Source organism: Zea mays, chromosome 2, assembly GCF_902167145.1.
Source record: "Zea mays cultivar B73 chromosome 2, Zm-B73-REFERENCE-NAM-5.0, whole genome shotgun sequence".
NCBI classification, from domain to species: domain Eukaryota; kingdom Viridiplantae; phylum Streptophyta; class Magnoliopsida; order Poales; family Poaceae; genus Zea; species Zea mays.
In genome coordinates this window covers 3,710,534-3,731,899 of record NC_050097.1, presented here as the reverse complement: position 1 = coordinate 3,731,899, position 21,366 = coordinate 3,710,534, and the positions used below count along the sequence as shown (strand labels likewise).

At 45.7% G+C, this 21,366-nt stretch overlaps 1 protein-coding gene and 1 pseudogene across 1 annotated transcript; both read left to right on the top strand.

The window, feature by feature from the left end:
• The first annotated feature begins 1,043 nt into the window (after positions 1–1,043).
• Positions 1,044–3,319, top strand: LOC109939373 (1-phosphatidylinositol-3-phosphate 5-kinase FAB1B-like; annotated as a pseudogene).
• A 76-nt stretch (positions 3,320–3,395) lies between these two features.
• LOC103648342 (NAC domain-containing protein 73) lies at positions 3,396–4,373 on the top strand. Its single transcript, XM_035965144.1, has 2 exons — positions 3,396–3,480; positions 3,591–4,373. Exon 2 carries the CDS (start codon positions 3,639–3,641, stop codon positions 4,104–4,106), a length of 468 nt encoding a protein of 155 aa, XP_035821037.1. The 5' UTR covers positions 3,396–3,480; positions 3,591–3,638; the 3' UTR covers positions 4,107–4,373.
• The last annotated feature ends 16,993 nt before the right edge of the window (positions 4,374–21,366 follow it).

The following is a 21,366-nucleotide window of genomic DNA, read 5'->3' as shown; positions in this document are numbered from 1 at the left end:
TCTGTTTCCACCACGGTCGACCCCGGACTCGGTGTTGTAGGGTTCGTCAGGGTAGACGTTTCCTTTCCCCTCCAGCTGATCGGCGGGCCCCAGTTACCAGAAGTTTTTCCTCTTATCCACGACAAAAGCACTTTTCTCGTTTCTCTTAGAACGATGAAGCCAAAAATATTGGCTCAACCAGCTTTGACTTGCGTACATTTTGCAAAGAGCCATTCTAATCAAATGCACATATCTCTACTACTCTTAAGACGCTACTGTAGGCGTCCACATTTTGGTTCTGCCGATCTCTCTGCCCACCCACCGCTCGTCTGCTCCCCGCCATCACCGCGACGCCAGCCGCCATCAACGCCGATCCTGCGATCCGGGGCCCTGCAGCGCGGCCGCCATCAACGCACCATCGATCCGCCATCCTCGATCCGCCATCTACGAGCCCCGCCATCAACGTGGCCCGCCATCAACGCTCCTCGATCTCTGCTTCGGGCAGACACATCCTCCATGGTCCTCCCCTTCGCGTCCGCAGCCTCCGCCATCGTTTGCCCGCCCGCGTCGCGCTGCGCTCCAACCAATCTCTGTGGTCCTCTCCCCTCTCCATCCTCTCTCGCCTATCCCTTCGTCGTCTCTGTTGCGATAGGTTGAGCGCCTCACACGACCCCGAAGAAGACATCGACGCCACCGCGCCATGCCTCGATCTCTGCTCCGGGCAGGGCCCTCACCATGTCCTGCACGACCCCGAAGACGACACTGACGCGCATCTCTTCTCCAGCCGCCGCCACTGTGCCACGCCCCAATCTCTGTTCGTGCCACCACGAGTATGGCTCCTTCCTCCCCACGGAGTTCCCCGTGAGGACGGTAGCATGGGCAACAGTGCTCGGCCAAATCGTCTTCGGCATCGTGGGCTTCCCATCACTTGGCGCTGTCGGATGCGGGAGATGCAGTCGCAGGCTGCGCTCCTGCACGCCCCCTCCTCGTCCGCAAGGCACGACGGCGACGAGCATGCGACACCTCCGACTGCTCCACAGATCCAGCACCATGCTTAGCCAAACATGGCGAGGCCGGCTAGGAGGAGAAGGAGCGCGCACTCATGCTACAGAGGGGGTAAGATGAGTGGTGGGTTGAAGCGTCTTGTTGCTTCCATTCTTTTTGGCTGATACGGAACCTTGCCCAGCTCGATTTCAAGAATATGCTCACGTCTCATGATTGTGTATTTTTCAGAATCTCAGTTGTTCCTCATGTGGAGAGCCTCCAGAGGCTCACATGTATTCCTACACTCACTGCAACGGGAATCTGACTGTTCTTATGAGGCACTTGCTGCCTAAATATCGTTTATCTGGTGAATCAGAAGGAAAGATTTGGATGTGGACTAGATGATTAAGGTGTGAACATGAAAGTGGGGTCTCCAGATCATCACGAAGGGTGATAATGTCAGCTGAAGCACACTACCTTTCATTTGGGAAGTTCCTTGAACTCAGTTTTTCAAGCCACTCAACCACTAGAAGGTTGTCAATATGCGGGCATTCACTCAATACGGATTGTCTGCGCTCTTTTGGGTAAACTCAAAACATCGACTGCATTTCATAAATTGTTTCGCTTCCATTGTATTGTACTACGTTTTATGTTCATTTATTTGGGATGTGTCAACTTCAGTTGGGCTCCAAAGTTGCAATGTTCCAGTATTCCTCAGTCGAAATTTACAATGCCTGCAAACCACAACCTACTCTTGAGTTTCACAATACCGATATGCACGAGTGGTACGGGCAAGATATACGAAATGTATGTATCGTTCATTCTCAATTGTTGGTCCCATCTCATGCTTCTTTTGTGAACATCCATAGTGCTGGAGCCTAATGCCTCTGCTGCACCTGTTTAAGGTTCTTGCTACAGGAGTTACACTTTTCTCGGAAGTCACAAGCGCACTACAGAAGCTCAAGGATCAGTTTCCTGTTAAAGACCTTTCCCAACTTGAAGAGATGTTGATTATAGAGAAGGCTGAGTTCATGGTAAACTCTTTCAGAGATGAACCTTCCATCAGTCGCACTGATTTGATTTACTCTGCATTTCTGGCAATCATTATTTCATGGCTTGCCTTTATCATCATTCCAGGATTCTCTAGCAAAGGCTGTTGATTGAAATAGGGAATCAAGCTTTGTGGATGATATCCTTAATGTAAATTGGCTCTATCAGGATCTTCTGCTAGAACTTTATGTGTGGGACCGCCGGCTGCACCAACTTGTAGATTGTACACCTGCTGAAAACGCAATAGTGGCAAATGGCCAAACTGCAGCAGTCGCTGAAGCCGGTGAGCGCATGAGCAGCATAGCATCTCTTGAGAATAGATGTATCAAGGAACTAGAGAAGTTCAGTGAAGCAGGGACTGCATCAGCCTTGCTTGATGATGCATGGAAAGATAAGCATTACAATGATCAGCACAACACAAACTGTGAGTGTGACGGGGGGAAGAAAAATGGATTTGGAACCCAGTGAATGAGTCCGGATTGGCTTTCAGGCAAGAAGTGGAAGTTGGATGTTTGGAAAGGTTTGAGGTCGTTAACCACTACTGTCCAAGCCATTTATCCCCCTTGCACAAACACAGAGAATCTAGAGGAGATGGGGGGATCTCCACAGTTCACAGTAGTTCCAGGTGGTAGTATCTTGTGTGTATCAGAGGATGAGATATCCAGTATAATATCACGAGCTCTTGCTGTATCTGAGGAACGTCGGCACTTACTGATGGATGCTATCGCTGAGACTGAACCAGCAGATACCACCAGGAGTAAAACAATGGACAATTCTTACAACTCTTTATCTAAAAGTTCATCTGCTTCTCTGTGGTCTTTAGATTCTGAGGCAAGCATTTCATCTGACGACCTCTCCAGCTATGATACCTCGCTTCTTCTATCGTCCTCTCTCCATCCAGAAATAGATGTCAACGGGACAACAACTCTCAAAGGGAGGTACTCAGTCATCTGTGTACACTCTAACCAGTTCTACAACCTCCGAAGGAAATGCTGCCCATCGGAGCTTGCATACGTTGCCTCATTGAGCCGTTGCAAGAGGTGAGATGCTCAGGGCGGGAAGAGCAAGGCATTCTTTGCAAGAACAATGGATGGCAGGCTCATCATAAAGCAAATAAAGAAGACCGAGTTTGAGTCCTTCATAAAATTTGCGCCTGATTACTTCAGGCATGTCAACCATTCTCTGGACACGGGGAGCCAGACTTGCCTTGCCAAAATCTTAGGGATCTATCAGCATTATGATGAGCTTGATGGTTCAGTCATGGTGTGGAGACCTGCCTTCTATTACTAACATAATGATCCCGGACTTGCCTTGCCAAAATCTTAGGGACGGACCGGGAGCTGCTGGAGCACTTGGAGGGGGAGGCGAGGCCGGACACGCGGAAGCTCCACCCCCTCGTCGACGAGTTCATCCCCACCATCGACGACGAGAACGACATCTGCTACACGCACCCGGAGAGGCTCCCCGGTACGTACGCACCCGTAGCTTAATTTTCGCTGGTTTTAGATCTGCGTGTGTGCATCCATATATATGCATGATTATCTACCGACGCTGTGCTGGTTTCATGTGTGAGCAAGGACGGGCTTGTCCGACACTTCTTCCACCGTCCATCCAGGGCGTACACGATGGGGACGAGGAAACGGCGGAAGGTGCACAACGTTGACGACGGCGGCGAGACGCGGTGGCACAAGACGGGCAAGACCAGGCCGGTGCTGTCCAACGGCAGGCCCCATGGGTACAAGAAGTTCCTGGTGCTCTACACAAACTACGGTAAGCAGCGCAAGCCCAAGAAGACCAACTGGGTGATGCACCAGTACCACCTCGGCTCCGACGAGGAGGAGCGCGACGGCGAGCTCGTCGTCTCCAAGGTCTTCTTCCAGACGCATCCTAGGCAGTGCGGTTACACCATGGCCAGGGAGTCCGCCGTTGTTGTCCCTGCCGCCGCCGCAGTCACCGGCAGCAGCAACGCGTTTATTGCCGGCCATCACCAGAGTGGCGGTGGTGGTAGTAGCGTCCTCAGAGAAGCAAACGGCGGAGCTGATCAGCTCTACAGCCCAGGAGCAATGATGGGGTATGACCAGGGGGCCTGGTAACAGGGCACCTCCTGCCCCTGCTGTGCCTCCCCACTTCATGCCTAACTTTGCTGTCCATGCAGCAAGGGCTAGCTTTGCCCCTTGAACCGAGAATTCAGGACAAGATACAAACCTATCAAATTTGCCACATATAAATAGGCATTTAGGAGCATGTGCAAACTCCCAGGACCTGAACACAATTCACTACTTGTGCTGGGATTGTATAAAAAATGTCATGTTCTTGCCCTCTAACTTCACGTTCATTTACAAGCTCCTCCCTTTTTTCCATGCAACAATGCGATAAGACCGAATTTTTTGTATTTTAGCCATTTTTCGGAAAAAAATTCACGTTTAGATCTTAAAAAATTTTAATGTCATTTTTGGACCCTTTGCTCGGCGCCATAGCCTATGGCACAACCCAGACGCGTGGCGTCGACGTGGCACCGAGCTCGGCGCCACAGATCTTGGCGCCGAGCTCGGTTGTGTTATTCACATATTTGTTGCAGACATGAGCACAAAGCCCATCTAGCTCACTTGGTGGAGCATAAGGCTTCTAACCTTGTGATCGTGAGTTCAAGCCTCATAGTTTGCATTTTTATTTGTTCTTTTTTTTTTGTTTATGTCGCTGGTGTGTCCATTCAAATTTATTTCTCACCTATATTTTTTTATCTAGCCACTACCGTGTCTGCTCCAATCAATGCCCAGCGCCGGGACAATAAAACCCAGCCATCGCTGTAAGCGTCAGCGTCTCCTCTGTCGCGGCTCTCCGACCCACGTCTCGGCGCGACGGCAACCATGCGCATGTTCATCTGATCATCTCTGTCCGGCACTATCTGAAATCAGATAGCCTTGTTACGTGATGTGTTGGAGCAGAAGTGTAACGAGCTTTCCAAACAAAAAAAAGCATGATGTGGTGAGCAATGATCCAAAGAGCCGTATCGATTGCGTCGTCTCTCCTTGATCGCAAGCGCCTTGGCTTCGTAAGATGTCATTTGGATTTTATCTAGCCACTACTCATTTTTTGTATTTTAGCACAAAAGCGGACACAAGAAAATGAGTTCTGGCAGCAAAAACCCAAGAAAAAAAATATACCTAATGAGTTATTTAAAAAAATGAGTAGTGACAAACAGGGGCGGACGCAGAGGGGGGGCAAAGTGGGCCATGGCCCCCCCTCAATTTTTATGATCTTTTATATATCATGTTTTTTACTGTTTAGTATATTTAAAAATGAAGATTTAGATATGCTAAACTAGTTCTGTTACGGGTCTCCTCGTTGAATTAGTCTAGTTCTATCGACTCTCGTCCTTTTACTTGGTCCAATCCTCACATCTATTCATCCAGTCTCATTCTTTCCGATGCTGTCGGAGCCATAGAATGACCCCATCAATTTTTTATAACCTCTTATACCTAATATTAACCTACTGTAAAGTATATAAAAATAAGGTTTGGATAGGCTAAAATTGCCCTGAGCAGTTCTCTCAACTTCCATCATCTTTGGTCTAGTCCTCGCATCTATCCATCGGATCCCATTTCTTCTTACATCCCGGCCTGCCGGGGCCAATCCCCCCAGGTGCTGCATTCTTAACACCGTCGCCTCCTTCCTGACGCCTGAAGTTGCCTGACCCTGACACCACAACTGGCGAGCTTGACGAACCAGCGAGCCCTGGCTCTCAGCTGGAGACATCATCTGACCCGCCTCTTCTCGGTGTCCCACCCTTCGAGGAGATCGATATTTGACAACGTACGCACGTCTTGATTCGGTCAGGACGAACTTAGTTGTATGTTTGCTTCGCTTCTTTGAACTTGTATGTTATATTGATAGATATGGAACTTGAATTTTATGTAACTATAGTTTTTACCGTCTTGCTTGATTTTGTAACGTGGTTTTTTGGCCCCCCATGAATTTTGGTCCTGCGTCCGCCACTGGTGACAAAGATAAAAAAAATCTAGTCGAGAAATAAATTTGAGCGGACACACCAGCGACATAAACAAAAGAAAAACAAATAAAAATGCAAACTATGGGGCTTGAACCCACGACCACAAGATTAGAAGCGTTGTGCTCTACCAAGTGGGCTAGCTGGGCTTTGTGCTCATGTTTGCAACAAATATATTAATAACACAACTGAGCTCGGCGCCAAGATCTGTGGCGCCGAGCTCGGTTCCACGTCGACGCCACGCGTCCGTGTTGTGCCAACGCAACACGACCTCGGCGCCATAGCCTATGGCGCCGAGCTGTGTTACTTCGGCGCCATAGGCTATGGCGCCGAGCAAAGGGTCCAAAAATGACATTAAAATTTTTTAAGATCTAAACGTGAATTTTTTCCCGAAAAATGGCTAAAATACAAAAAATTCGGTGTGATAAGATTAAAAAATGCATCATAGTTAAAGCTGTCAAATTTACTGACAGAACATAAAGCACTTAATTTGTCCGCTCTTAAAAGACATTTAAACAACATTGCAGTGGACTGTGTTCACCTCGCGAGGCTGTACTATACTGAGTTATTAACAAATTGGATAGGGACTGCCAGCCACAACAGTACAACACTGCCTAGAATCTGAAAAGATCGATGGCATAAAATTACAGCACAAAACCGTGGAATCCGAATAGATTGTCGTCATAGCATTACAAGAAAACCTGTGCCGGGGTTGGAAAGACAAGCATTTCAATCACGACTCCTAACTACAAACTTGCCGACGATGCATGCTAAAATGAACTGCACCATTGTTGCAATACACAGACCAGAGATTTAAACTAAGTTACATGCATTGTTTCGCTTCAATCCGATTGTGTCAATTAAAGTTTCAACGCTATAGAGGGAAGTCTATAAAGCATAAATACAAGTATTGTCGAGGAACTACTTGCCGACGACATGCTTTTCATATAAGGCAACGATATCCTTCTTGTTGGGATTTTTCAACTGGAGTAGTTGAGCACCAAACCCGTGCTTGGTGAGCTCCTGCTTCAGCTTCAGCACAGTGAATTTAGTATAGTCTTCGCTTTCTGTCCCTTGCTGACTCCCGTTGTAAGTATTTTCGCCAATAAATACGGAACTGCCATCCTCTGTGGAGAGTGGAGACCTGTCTTCTATTACTAACATAATAATTCATAAATTGTCACGCAGATTTTATATATTATAGTAATGTTTCTCGTTTCGTATATATGTTTTATACCAATTTTTAACTTCCGTAACAACGTACGGGCATATAACTAGTATTCTCTATATGAATCTTGTTTCGAGTTCCACACCGTATACGACCACACAGTCGACCTCCTCGGGGGCCCCTCGCCCTCGCCTTTAGGGTGTGTTTGGTTTGACTTTTGGCTTTGGCTTTTGCTCCTCTAAAAGCCAAAAGCCAACCAAAGGGCTGGATCTAGGAAGCAGCTTTTTCTAAAAGCCGACTTTCTTATAGTGCAAATCTGAAAGCACCACTGAACCTGCTTTTAGTGGCTTTTTGGATGGAACTGTGAAAACATATATCAAAAAAAAATTAACGACTTTTAATGGTTTCCACTAAACGATTTTTAGGTTTTTATCAGTTTACAACCTACAGCAGCTTTTTCCACAGCTCACAGCCCACAGCAACTTTTTTCACAGCCACAGCCCAACCAAACAGACCCTTAGTCTGCTTGGCTCCGGCGACCGCAAATGCTGTGTCCCTGCTGGCTAACCGTAGATGTCGCCTCCCTCCTCCACTTCACGCTTGAAGCCAGGGCCACCTCACATTTGACGCCAATGCTGTCTACGGGCTTGCTGCTGACGACATAGAGCAGGTCGCGGCCGGGCATGAGGACATAGCGACCCACGAAGATTTAGGGGTGGCGATGGCGACATAGAGCAGGTTTTGGCCGGGCATGGCATGATGTCTAGAAGCTATTTTCCCAAATGATGTTTAAATAGCTTTGGCTCCTTCAAAAAGTTGCCTTGACGAAGAAGCCTTATCCAAAGACATTTAAAAAAAAGTAAAAGCCCTGCCAAAACGCGGGCCTAAAAACCTTTCTAAAATGATTGTTATATCATCATCTATGCATTGATATCAAATCTCAATCTGGCCAAGATTTAGGGGTCGGTTTAAAATAATTATTATAGCCTCAATGCAACTGCGGGCAACGGGCATATGCATCTATCTAGCCAAGATTAAGTTTTAGAATGTTTAACCAATAATTTAACTAACTGTTGGACACCAAAATGAGCGGACGGTCCGACCCATGGGTCCGGACGGTCCGCGTGTTCCGAGATTAGATTAACTCGGATGTTTATCCTTATCTCGTGCGTGGTTATCCATCTAATCACGTGAGAGTTTGTTGGCTATCTCTTAGGAAAAGGTCCAGACCTCCTCCCCTATAAATATAAAGGGGTACGGCCGATTGAGAACCTCCGAACACATTCCAATCGAACCAATTACCTTACTTACTTTTCCTGCCCTAGGAGTAGATGTAGCATAGTTCTAGTTGTAGCCTTCCACATATCCACCTCCACCCCTAGTCGACTCTACGTCGTCTAGATCCGTCTTGGCTGGCCTGCCGATCCCAAGACGACCCTAGGATCTCACCCCTCCCGGGGGGCAAGATCTAGTTGTCCATCTAAGACCTCTTCCTCGATTTGATCTCTTAATTCTTAGGCGACTCCACGTTGTCTGGGGACGCCCCGGGTGACCTGTCGACCCGGAGCACCTTAAGATCTTTTCCCCCCAGGGGACGAGATCTAGATTCCAGCAAGGAAGAGGAAGACGACCCTGTCGCCAGGTCGCGGATCGTCCGGCCCAGAGCTGCGGACCGTCCGGTGTGACGCAGGGAAGACACCGCTCCTGCGCCCAGGTCGCGGACCGTCCGCGCCGTCGCAGAGGGCACTACCAGGCGATCCGGCGACCTGTCGCAGGCCGCCACTACTGTTCACATTGCGGAGCCGAACCCAAGGTGCCAAGTACCACCAAGCGGTTCATTATAGTGTTTGGTGACCAAAAAGGTACCAACATACTTTTGGCGACTCCGCTGGGGACGAGGTTGAAGATCTACAAAATCAGGCTTATATGGCCGATTCTAAAGATCTCAACAGGGCTTCTCCAAACAGCAGCACAAGGCTGACTAATTTATCGGCCGATGAGCATAAAAGATTAAAAGATGACATGAAGAAAATAGACGAAGAGGTCCAACGACAAAAAGATCAGGTACTCAAGGTGGCAGATAAATGGTTCCTCTCGCACTTCAGGGTGGATTGCCACCAGAAGACCGTCCAAGAAAGGGAAATAGACGCCAATTACATGTCATCCGTGCTGCAACAGCTCCCCACAATAGGTGATGCCAGGTCAGTCGATGATATTCCATATATTAAAATTTCTTTTGATAATCGGATTAAAAGTATCACAGAGGATATAGAAAGGATGGCGCATGCATTAGGAAAAACTCACATGCCTAGTTTTTTATCACATAAATTAGGCGCCAAAATAATTGCGCCAAACACATCGGCAACAAATGGGTTTCCCCAGCCATACTCTGGTATGCCGATGGACTCATATCCAGGACGACCGTCACCACCATCTTCGCTAAATGGTGAGTCAACTCTGAGCGTGGCCGGACCGTCCGCACACAATAGCGGACCGTCCGACCCTCCGTCAGACCGTCCGACACCCTACGCCGGACAGTCCGGAGTTACACAGAGCCCACCACAAGGGTCACAGGTGTTGCCTGACGTGACCGGACAGTCCGAGGATAATACCGGACCGTCCGATCCACCCGCAGACCGTCCGACTGTGCAGGTCGGACCGTCCGGAGCACCAGAAGTCACCTGCGATCCGCCTAGTGCGGAAGGCCGACATAAATATAATCGGCCACCCAAGCCCCAAGAACTAAAAAAGTCACAGGTCCCTGAGCTTGTTTGGCCCACTAATGCCAAACCTTCTGTTCGCTCTTACCCGCACTCGACAAAAAAGGAAAAGGTTAAGTTCACATTTAATATTACTAAATGTGATAAAATATTTGATGAGTTTCTTAAACATGGTAATATTAAATTGTCACATGTAATTCCTCCAGTTGAACAATTAAAAGGGCGTGTTTATTGCAAATGGCATGGCTCCTTTCTCCATAACACCAATGATTGTGCCGTCTTCCGTCGGCAAATACAATCGGCTATAAACGAAGGCCGGTTGAGGTTTCAAAAAGAGGTGAAAATTGACAGGCCACCTGTTCTTGTCACCACATTAGAGCCAACGAGCAAAAAGGCCATAATTCGGCCTTGTGCGGCCGATAAAAGTAAAAATAAAAATATCGCCATTGGTGATCCTTGCACACCAAATATGTCACGCAGAATGGTTACTATGAAGGCTCCGGACAAAAGAAAGACCGGAGGCACCGGGGGGCAAGCACGATCGGACACCCGATCACGGTCACCTGTCCTGCGTACGCCAGACGATCCGGGTACTAAGGTCGAACAGTCCGAGACAGGCGCGGACAGTCCGGCTATGATGGCCAGACGGTCCGCAGATGGTCAGAAGCAGCAACCTCAGACCATCGGACCACAACGTTCCAACACAAGTGTTAGGAAACAAAACACTACTAAGACGTCTGGACGACTCAGTAGAGTCGGCCCTACTTTTGGTCAGTTGCTTGCCAAATATATGAAGAAGGCCGTTCCACACAACCGGCCAATAAAACAAACGAAGTCAAAAGGGCGACCTGTGCGAAAGCAAAAGCCGACTAAACGAACCCAAAGGGTAGCACAACCAAGATCGCCTTGTCATCCTCCTCCAGGGATAGCATGGTGCGTCCCGTTCTATCCATCGCCGATGTGTTGTCCTGCTCATGTGTGGGGTGGTACGACGATGAATTCGTATTACTGGCCCAATCCGTTTGCTTATTTGGGCTGGGGGCACCACAAGTTTTTGCCTATTGACAGGTTGATCAGGTAGACATGGCCGAAGAGGATGCGATCCGAAACGGCCTCTGTGCATTAAAGTCCCATCAAGTATTTATATTATCTGATCGCAAGAGCCGATGACTTGCATCGAGCTGAGTCCTTACTTCGGGAACAAAACCTCATGAGGTCAATTGTTTCCGAAGTTTTCGCTGATGCTTTTGGTTCGCCAAGCTCCACCAAAAGGCAGGGGGGCATATGTTGGACACCAAAATGAGCGGACGGTCTGGCCCATGGGCCCGGACGGTCCGCGTGTCCCGAGATTAGATTAACTCGGATGTTTATCCTTATCTCGTGCGTGGTTATCCATCTAATCACGTGAGAGTTTGTTGGCTATCTCTTAGGAAAAGGTCCAGACCTCCTCGCCTATAAATATAAAGGGGTACGGCCGATTGAGAACCCCCGAACACATTCCAATCGAACCAATTACCTTACTTACTTTTCCTGCCCTAGGAGTAGATGTACCATAGTTCTAGTTGTAGCCTTCCACATATCCACCTCCACCCCTAGTCGACTCTACGTCGTCTAGATCCGTCTTGGCTGGCCTGCCGATCCCAAGACGACCCTAGGATCTCACCCCTCCCGTGGGGCAAGATCTAGTTGTCCATCTAAGACCTCTTCCTCGATTTTATCTCTTAATTCTTAGGCGACTCCACGTCGTCTGGGGACGCCCCGGGTGATCTGTCGACCCGGAGCACCTTAAGATCTTTTCCCCCCAGGGTCGAGATCTAGATTCCAGCAAGGAGGAGGAAGACGACCCTGTCGCCAGGTCGCGGACCGTCCGGTGTGACGCAGGGAAGACACCGCTCCTGCGCCCAGGTCGCGGACCGTCCGCGTCGTCGCAGAGGGCACTACCAGGCGATCCGGCGACCTGTCGCAGGCCGCCACTACTGTTCACCTTGCGGAGCCGAACCCAAGGTGCCAAGTACCGCCAAGCGGTTCATTATAGTGTTTGGTGACCAAAAAGGTACCAACACTAACGTTTCTTAACATGATAGTACACACTTCGTCTACCGTTCTAATTTTACTAGATATATGATAAAAGTCATGCATCTAGACATAAATGTATATTTGGATGCATGGTAAAATCTACGTAAACAACAAGAACGGTTTATAATTTAGAATGCAGGGCTTACTTGATATGTCATTCACGAATTTAAGAGCAAAATCGGGTGTGTCTCATATATGTCCGTCAAACAAGATCAATACATACAATAACTCAGTGTATATAGACGAATATCATAATCTTTATTATATAACGAAAAAGTCTTACAAAATAATTAATAATAAACAAATCGAGCTAAGATAATTATTCCTTGGCGTCAACAGCTGACTGAGAGACAACACCTAGATCTCGTCGAACTCGTCGTCGTAGTGCTCCTCCGGCGGTACCTGCTCTTCACCTGTGGGGGGTTTATTGCAATTTGCAAGGGTAAGCTCACAAATGTTCATCGCTCAAAAAGTATGGGGAATAATATGTATGAACTCACTTACGGTGGCGCTCATGTGTAGTGTAATGTTGATCATCAAATAATGGTTAATGTTGAACATTGATTTTAATAAGTTGGTCAAAATTTATAAGCGGTTACTAAATATAAGTGTATACCATCCCAATAAAATAAGTGATTACAATTGATAAATAATTTCACAATGCAATGCATATGATAGATTAAGTTTAATTTCATAAGTTAATCATGCGAGAGTCTTGAGTCGCTCTTGACCGTGAGCATAACTGATATACCAGTTTTACACTCTATATAGGTTGCATATCTTTATCCACAAGTCGCGTTATCCATTTGCCAAGGGTCCTAGAAATCTCATTCATCTGTACCGAGGAGACGAGACAGGGTAGCTGAAAGGGAAATAGGGTTAACCTTTTCCCGGTATTAATTTTGGTGGTTGAATTCCCAACTCAAATATTGGACTAACTAGTTTTCTCTAGAATATATATTCTACAGGTGCATAAAGGTTCAACACAAACCAATAAATGTTCAAGAGAAGGTTCAAAAACAAAGGAGCAAAGAAACCGAGTGTGCTCTGGTCTGGCGCACCGGACTGTCCGGTGTGCCACCGGACAGTGTCCGGCGCACCAGGTCCGTATAAGGATGAACTAGCCACTCTAGTGTTTCTCCAGGCGCGCTTCACTATAATTCACCGGACTATCTGGTGTGCCACCGGACTGTCCAGTGTGACAGCGGAGCAACGACTACTTCGTGCAACGGTCGACTGCAAAAGTGCGGTGATCAGATGAACAGTGAGGAACAGTGCGCTCAGAGTCAGAGCCGCAGGTCAGAGGCGCACCGGACACTGAACAGTGCATGTTCGGTGTGACACCGGACAGTCCGGTGTCACTAGAGGACAAAGCCTCCAACGGTCAAAAGCTCCAGAACCCTAACAGTTGGGTGACGTGGCTGGCGCACCGCACAATGTCCGGTGGTGCACTAGACTGTCCGGTGCGCCCATCGACAGCAGCCTACCCCAACGGTTGTTTGGTGGTTGAGGGCTATAAATATTGAGAGCACCTAGAGGGGGGGTGAATAGGTGATCCTGTAAAATTCAACACTAATAGCCACAATGCTTAATTATGAAAGTTAGAATGGCTAAGTAGCTTGAAGCGAGTCCTTGTGAACACAGACAATCAAAGAGAAAGCACACAAGAGACACACGATTTTTATCCCATGGTTCGACCAAGTAATACTTGCCTACTTCCACGTTGTGACGTTCCAATGGACGAGGGTTGCACTCAACCCCTTTCAAGTGATCCGATGATCAACTTGAATAGCACGGTTTTTTCCTTTCTTAGTCTTTCTCCCGTTTGCGAGGAATCTCCACAACTTGGAGTCTCTCGCCCTTACAATGATGATCACGAAAGAAGTACAGAAGTAAGAGAGGGGAGAGCAACACACACAAGACTCAAATCTACAGCACACTCACGCACACAAGTCACAACTCGAGCTTAAAACACAACACACGGAGTTCACAACTCAAATATAGCTCCAAGGCGGCTAGGAGCCGTTGGAGGCCAACAAGGAAGGCCATCCTTGCCTTCTGTCGAGTGGCGCACCGGACAGTCCGGTGCGCCACCGGACAGTCCGGTGCGCCACCGGACAGTCAATGTAGACGGTCCGGTGCCGATCTCCTTTCTTTTCTGGCACAGGCGACCGTTGCAGCACCGGGCCAGTTGGCGCACCGGACAGTCCGGTGCCCCCTGCCGACCGTTGGCGCGGGCCACGCGTCGCCCGCGGATTACGCGGCCGACCGTTGTGCCGGCGACCGTTGGCTCACCGGACAGTCCGATGCACCACCAGACAGTCCGGTGAATTATAGCCGTACGCCGCCGATTTTTCCCGAGAGTGGCCTGTTCACCGGAGGCTGGCCTAGCGCACCGGACATTGTCTGGTGCACCACCGGACAGTCCGGTGTGCCAAGCCGAGCTGGACTTTGGCTATACCAAGCCAAGTCTTTTGTATTTCTTTTCTTCTCTTCTTTTCTCTGTTTCTAACACTTAGACAATATATGTTAGTACTCAAAACAATGCACTAAGTCTAGAAACGTACCTTGTTACATGATTTGCACTTCTTGCTTGTTTGGCACATAATCAACTCACTTAATATGTGTTGGACACTTAATCACAAAAACATTATAGAAATGACCCAAAGGCACATTTTCCTTTCAATCTCCCCATTTTTGGTGATTTATGCCAACACATCAAAAAGCAACAAAAATAAGTGCTTGAGATGTCAATTTTTTGGTCTTCTTTCTTCGACCTCGACTAGGGATGGATCCGGATATTTATTCGAATGTCAATTTTTTGGTCTTCTTTCTTCGACCGTGAACAAATAACATATAGAATTTCTATGTAAATTTATATTCTTGTTTTTAGCATTGAGGCTATTAATCTTCACATAAAAATAAATATTAAATTCGTTCTATATCTTTTTAAATAATTGATATAAAATTCGGATGTCTATCCGAATACAGATTCAGATGTTTTCACCTTTTTTGTTGTAGGGAGTAAATAATGTACATAAATTTACTTAAATAATTCATAATATTCTTAATAACATTATAAAAAATTAGCTTTAAATTTGATGTATATTTATGTTAAATATTAGATTTGTCATATAAGTCGGATGTTTTAGAAACATCCCTAGCCTCGGCTCTCATTGGGAACCAAGCAGGCGCAAGTCAACAACAAGTACAAGGCCATACCACAGAGGCACAGACCATACCGTCTAGGGGGCACGACGACATCTCTTCATAGTACGCTGACGACTCCAAGTCCTCCAAGTACTCCGGGCAGCCCCTCCTGAAGTTATAAATAGAAAAGCCAACAGCTTAAGGAATGGGGAACACTTCACAAGTTTTCACCTCCACTTGGTATTGGCACTTGCCTCAATCAACTCCCAGGACTTGGGATCCTTCTATCTCCTGTTCTGCTTGTAAACCCTACTGCAATCACTTAGGTGTGAGTCATATAAGTTTCATCTCCCCTCTGCTGGAAGTAGGGCCTCTCTAGGCCCGAACCAGGATAAAAGACTTGTGTCAACTTGCATCACCATCTAGGTCTAAGGCATGCAACGTTATTTCGCTAGTTGGTTAGGTCCTCGGATCCAAACACCGACAAGGAGAATACACATAATTAACAACATCTCTTTCCTTTTTACTAATCTAGAAATTAGGTCTTACATGATATGATTAGGTCTGTAATCAAATCTCCAATCTAAATGAGTTATTTTTTCTATGTACATTTTTTTGCATGAAAAGAGTTTATATATGCAAGATCATTTGTTGAGGTGGCTCTATATTAATTTCTGCTAGCGCTTTATTTAAGTGTTAAAAATATCTTACTTCCTACCCTCATCCCATAAAATAAGGTGTGCATGATTTTAGAAAAGTCAACATTTTAAAACTTTGACCAACAATTCAGTAAAAATCATATACTTTTAGTGTATGCATGTTATATACTTGATTTTTTTTCAAAAATACTTTAATAAGATGCACAATTTGTATTTGTTGATGTCATAATTTAAAAAGATTTAATGATCAAAGTTTCACTCTAAAGTCTTTTTAAAAGATGCATGCCTTATTTTATGGGATAGAGAGAGTATTATACAATTTTTTTTAGAATTATTCAACAAAGTAAAATGGATTTGAGCGAGCCTCAGGCAACCAAACGCCCTCCTCGCCAAAAGAGGCAGGCCAGGGCCAAATTCAACCCACCAATGAGGCAATGACGAAGTTAGAGCTAGTTTGTGAACTCTATTTTTCTAAAAAAAAATCATGTTTTCTCAAGAGAAAATGAACTAATTTTTCTTTAAGAAAATAAAAATCTCTCGAAAAATAGGGTTTCCAAACCAGTAGCACTTAAGGTTTGGGCTGACTACAACGTCTATTCCTGTCCCTAATAACATGGGCGCCGTGAGATCGATGGCGTCCTCAAAACCCAATTTCCCTCGCTGATGAACACGAGGAGACGTGCCGAGGGGTCTCTTCGCTTGTGGCGGTGGAGACGATGAAGGGCGGCAAGCCATCATCATGGTTTTGGGAGGCGGGCGGGAGACTAGTGGAGACCGGCCGGCGGCCCGTGACCGTGGCCACTGAGCCGGAGGAACGCAGAAGAGGCGGAGGACGAGCAGGCAGTGGATCATCTAAGCAGATGATGGTCCCACACTTCTGTACATCCGGATGCAAATGACGTCTTTTGCACCCACATCCACCATTTGAAGTCCAAAAAACAAATCAAAATTTACAACTTAACATTTTAGTAATTTATTTTTCTTATATTTATACACGTAGCATTTTAGTAATTTATTATCCTTCTATTTATATAGACACTAGGTGGTAGATGTGAGGGGCCTCCCCAGTCCCCCCTCATTGCGTGTTAGATGCCCGGATGCCACAGATCCCCCGAGGGTGGAAGCCGGGAAGATATCTCAAAGTGGAACAAGGTGTGCGATAGGATGTACAAGTTGGCTGCTGATGGTTGTTCTCTTCATTCTTACATCAAACTTCATTGACGAAATCTCTCTGTGCTAACTTATTCATCCTTAAATCTTCAATGGAGGAATCTCTTTCTACTAACTCTTGTATTTTCGTTGCTCTTTGTTTACATCCTTTAACCCATCCTCCTCTCCTGAGGGAGACAAAGGGCGGCTTTGACACTTCTAGTTCTACCAGTGAACTTGTACTCCTCACACTCAAGACACATGGAGGTAATTGTTGGGTTAGCAAGGACGTTTGTCAGCATTTTCTCCACAGGGGATGGTGAAATTGCCCTGAACTTGTAGTTAAATTAACCCAATCTTCTCCCCATATAGCGAATCGTCCTGACATCGTTGCTTGTGTATCCTGATGGGTTGCCAGAATGGAATTTTAATGGGATCGTCATTGGTCCATCTGAGCCGGATGAGCCGTGAGCGTGGTAGGATACCGATCAGTTCTGAAACTGTCTGTGATTATAAAGGAAAACTCGATCACAAGGCGCACAAAAAACTTGCTGATACACGCTTTTAGCTATTCTAGAAATCACGCCTGCATACAGTTTTGAACCTTATATATAATTTGCACATGATACTAAAAGTTTGTTTGGATCTGCTCCTCTAAACTTTAGAGCTCTAAAAGTTTTAGAGCACTTTAACTCAGTTTTAAGCTTTAAAGCTATAATGTGAGGTGGGCTAAAGTTTAGATCTAACTTTAGAGAGTTAGAGCTCTATAAGTTTAGAGGGGGAGGGGATTCGAACAAGCCGTTGGTAACTTTCTACAGTTTTTTTTTTGTTTTTGTTTTTTTTTTGCACTGCCTTCTTAATACAATCAGTTTTGCCGCCCATCAAGTCGCTTCCTGTGTGGCACATTTGCAACATTAATTAGGACATCACTTTGGCCATAGTTATATCTTCCACTTGGATCTCTTTTTAGAGGCATTTCCTTTTAGGAGAAAATTTCAAATTACTCCCTCTAACCTTTGCCCTATGCCTAGTTAACCCCATACACTAACATTTGGTTTGATTTACTCCCTCCAAACTGAGATATTCCAGTTGGTCCAATTTTACCCCTAACAAGATTTTCTTTTTGCTCTTCCATGAATTAGTTGAGTTACAATTTTAAAATTTATGAGGTGATAGTTGCCATCATAATTTATGTTAAAAAATACATCATAAACTAATAAGGCTAAACTAAACTTGTTTAAGGTTACTGTCTTACATTTAATCTCGATCTATTGATACAATTCGTCTATCTAATAATGTAACTTGTTTTTTTTCAGCTACTCGTTCGTTTGCCAAATAAGGTGACAGAGAGTTTTTGTTCGATCCATACCATGGCCTTGCAATAATATCCTAGAGATGTAAGTTGACATGCCATTGTGGTGCCCTTCCTTTGTCAAGTCCAGATTATGGAGATGAGGCCATTGTATTGAAAAGAAATGAAGATTCTTCATTGATGACTATGACAGGGGAAGGAAGGTCTCTTATGGCGGCGCAATGAACCTGGCCTATTTCGGGCGCAAACATTTTGTGTATCTCTTATCTGTGAGCTTTCTTTCGTATAGGTATTAATCAAATTACTTGTGTTCAAATATTGCATATTGACTTGATTGCTCTGTTAAACGAACCATTATGTACATATTGGATGCAGCATATCTCAGGTGGATTGGTAATGGATTGAGATGGAGATGTTGCTGGAATGACTTTTGATTGTGCCAGTCCAAAAACCTGCCGTGCTTCCGAGCTTCATTATATATTATCAAGAAATTGCTTAATCAACTTGAGGTATAAAACAACAAGAAACTTGATGCTTCTGTCACTTTGAAAAAGCATGCGCAGTTTTAGATATGATGAAATTAGCTGTTTTCCTGTGCAATCTATTTGGTAAATAAAATATAATTGTAATAATAAGTAAATGAACTAATTTTTTTTTGTTTTGTTTTTAATCCAATAGTTGCTTTTTGCTGAAAATGGTACAGAGAATTGTAGTCTTGTAGACAAGTAAGGCTAGTTTTAATTCTATATTTCACTGGTTAAATGCAAATTGTTTTAGGTGTATTGCTCCGTCCTGTACATGGTTTGTTTTTAAGAGCAGTGCAGTTTTTGGATATATGTCAAAGAGGGGAAGAAATCTTGTATAAACACAATCTTGATAGTGGTTACCTCGTCGTCGATGAGGTAATGGATCTCTTCATCCTGTGATTGTTAGATTACCTCTTCAACAGGTAGAAATAATCTCCAGTGCAGAAATCATTGGGATTATGCGTGGGGATGTGATCGTTTCAGTTAACAGGATGTGCTCTCAGAATATGCTAAAGGTCTCCCTCTCTCTATTCACCTCCCGGCAGTCCGGCACACGGGTCACATGCATGGCGTCCTTGGCACCCACGATATTGTTCTCCTACTCCAACATGACCATGTGAGGACGGCGACCGAGCGGCATGAACAAGCGCAGGCAGGACACCTCAGCCGCCGCTAGCAGCGACGCCGCCGCATGCATGTGCTGCCTTCCCACCATCCGTTAGGTTCCACGACGCATCTAGACGTTGTCCGGCCGGGGGGTTGGTCATCTGAACAGTTCCGATCATAGTTCATGGACATAGCAATACAGTATGCGTTTTTTGTTTATTTATTTCTTTCTTTCTTTCTTTCTTGCTTGCTTGCTTGTGTACGTGCAGCTTCTGTCACGCACGCCGCCGGCCGGCCGGGGGGGTAGTTAGCCTGACGGGATTGTGCGCTTGTCAAGGAAATTAGGTGGCGCACCGCAGATGGGAAAGATGGCGCTCTGTTAGCTAACACACACACACTGGCATGTCATCTAGCTAAAAAGCTGGGATTAGATCCACTCAGCTAACGCCCCGATCGCTGTCGTCGGTTTTCCCCCTCTCTCTAAGGCTTGGAGTCGAGCTGCTAATGTGGTGCCCTGTCCTTTCTATCTTCCCCTCAAGTCCATGACCACGATTCCCCCTGACATATGATTATGATGGAGGGGCAAGAACGATCGGCGTTGATGGTGCAGTACATGCACCATCACCTTCATTGAATGAAACCTAAATATAGTTACCACCTTGCTGGTTTTAATTTTTTTTTTTTGATAAGACAGGAGGGGCGAGCCCCTACTGAAAATTTTATTAAAACTTTAAAATAACAGAGTTAGAAGCAGACAGAAAGCAGATTACAAAGGGTAAAACAGCCTAACTACAACGGGAAAAGGAAAAGAGACGAGGTCTACTGCCAGAGCTGAAGCCATGCAGGAATTGTCGAATCAAAACGGCCTTTAGCCCTCAGCATGACAAGATGAAGTTCCCTTGCAAACTCATTTTTGCAGTGTTGCACAGTCGGGGCTTTATTCTGAAAAAACCATGCATTGCGGGTTTTCCAAATGCTCCAGTTCATGAGAATGACAATTTCCATAGAGAATGGAACATTGAGTTGTTGCATTAGGTTTACTGCCGCGGCCTCAGGATTAGCAATTCTGGGAGACGTCAAACCAATAGAAGTCCAGCAAGCCTTTGCAAAGTTACACTTGAGGAAAAGATGGTAAAGAGTTTCTTCCTTTTGCCAGATGCAGTTCTCACAAGTGTAGGACTCGAGGTTCATATTCTTCCTTTCAGCAGATCTCTTGTATTGAGTCTGTTTTTTAGCCAAAGCCAAAAAAAGACCTTGTGCTTTGGTTGACACTTGTTTTTCCAAAGCAATCTGAAGATCTGGTGAACCTGGGCCTGACCCATCAAATGCTTATATGTTTTTTTTTGTAGAGAAAATGTCTGCTCCCCAAATGAGTTTCCAAGTATCATTTGTGCTGTTTACCAAAATGAGTTTCCAAGTATCATTTGTGCTGTTTACCATGATTTGCCTTGCTTGTTTTAATTTGCCGTGCCGTATGATCTCGACCTTTCAGGTCACTCAAATATGTACTGCTTGGCTTGCTGGTTCATTGCCACGCCTTGCTTTTATTATGTCAATGGCTTGTTCAGGGGAATGGATGGCTAAAATAGAGGATTTTAGCCCTTCCTCCTCCATTCTCCTTGCTCACAAACATGCCCCCAAGAGAAGTTTTTATCCTTGAAAAGCTTTTCAAGGAAAAAATCAAGGGGGCCGGGACCTTTGTTTGAAAATAAAGAAACAGAGAATATGGCCAGCTAAGCCATGTCTTTAGTAAACTGTGCAGGTGTTTGACGACGAATGTATGATTCTGTGGTAGGCAGCATAGAGACGAAGAGAACCCCACCCCGGCCACTTCTCTCAACTAATAGCAGTAGTAGCGGATACAACATCCCACCTAAAGTTAGGCTGGAATTGGATCTGCTGTCAAACACGCGATTGTGGTTTGGAATTGAAGTCCTACCTCCAGTGATTCTTGCTGATTTGAAAAAGTGGAAGCCCTCC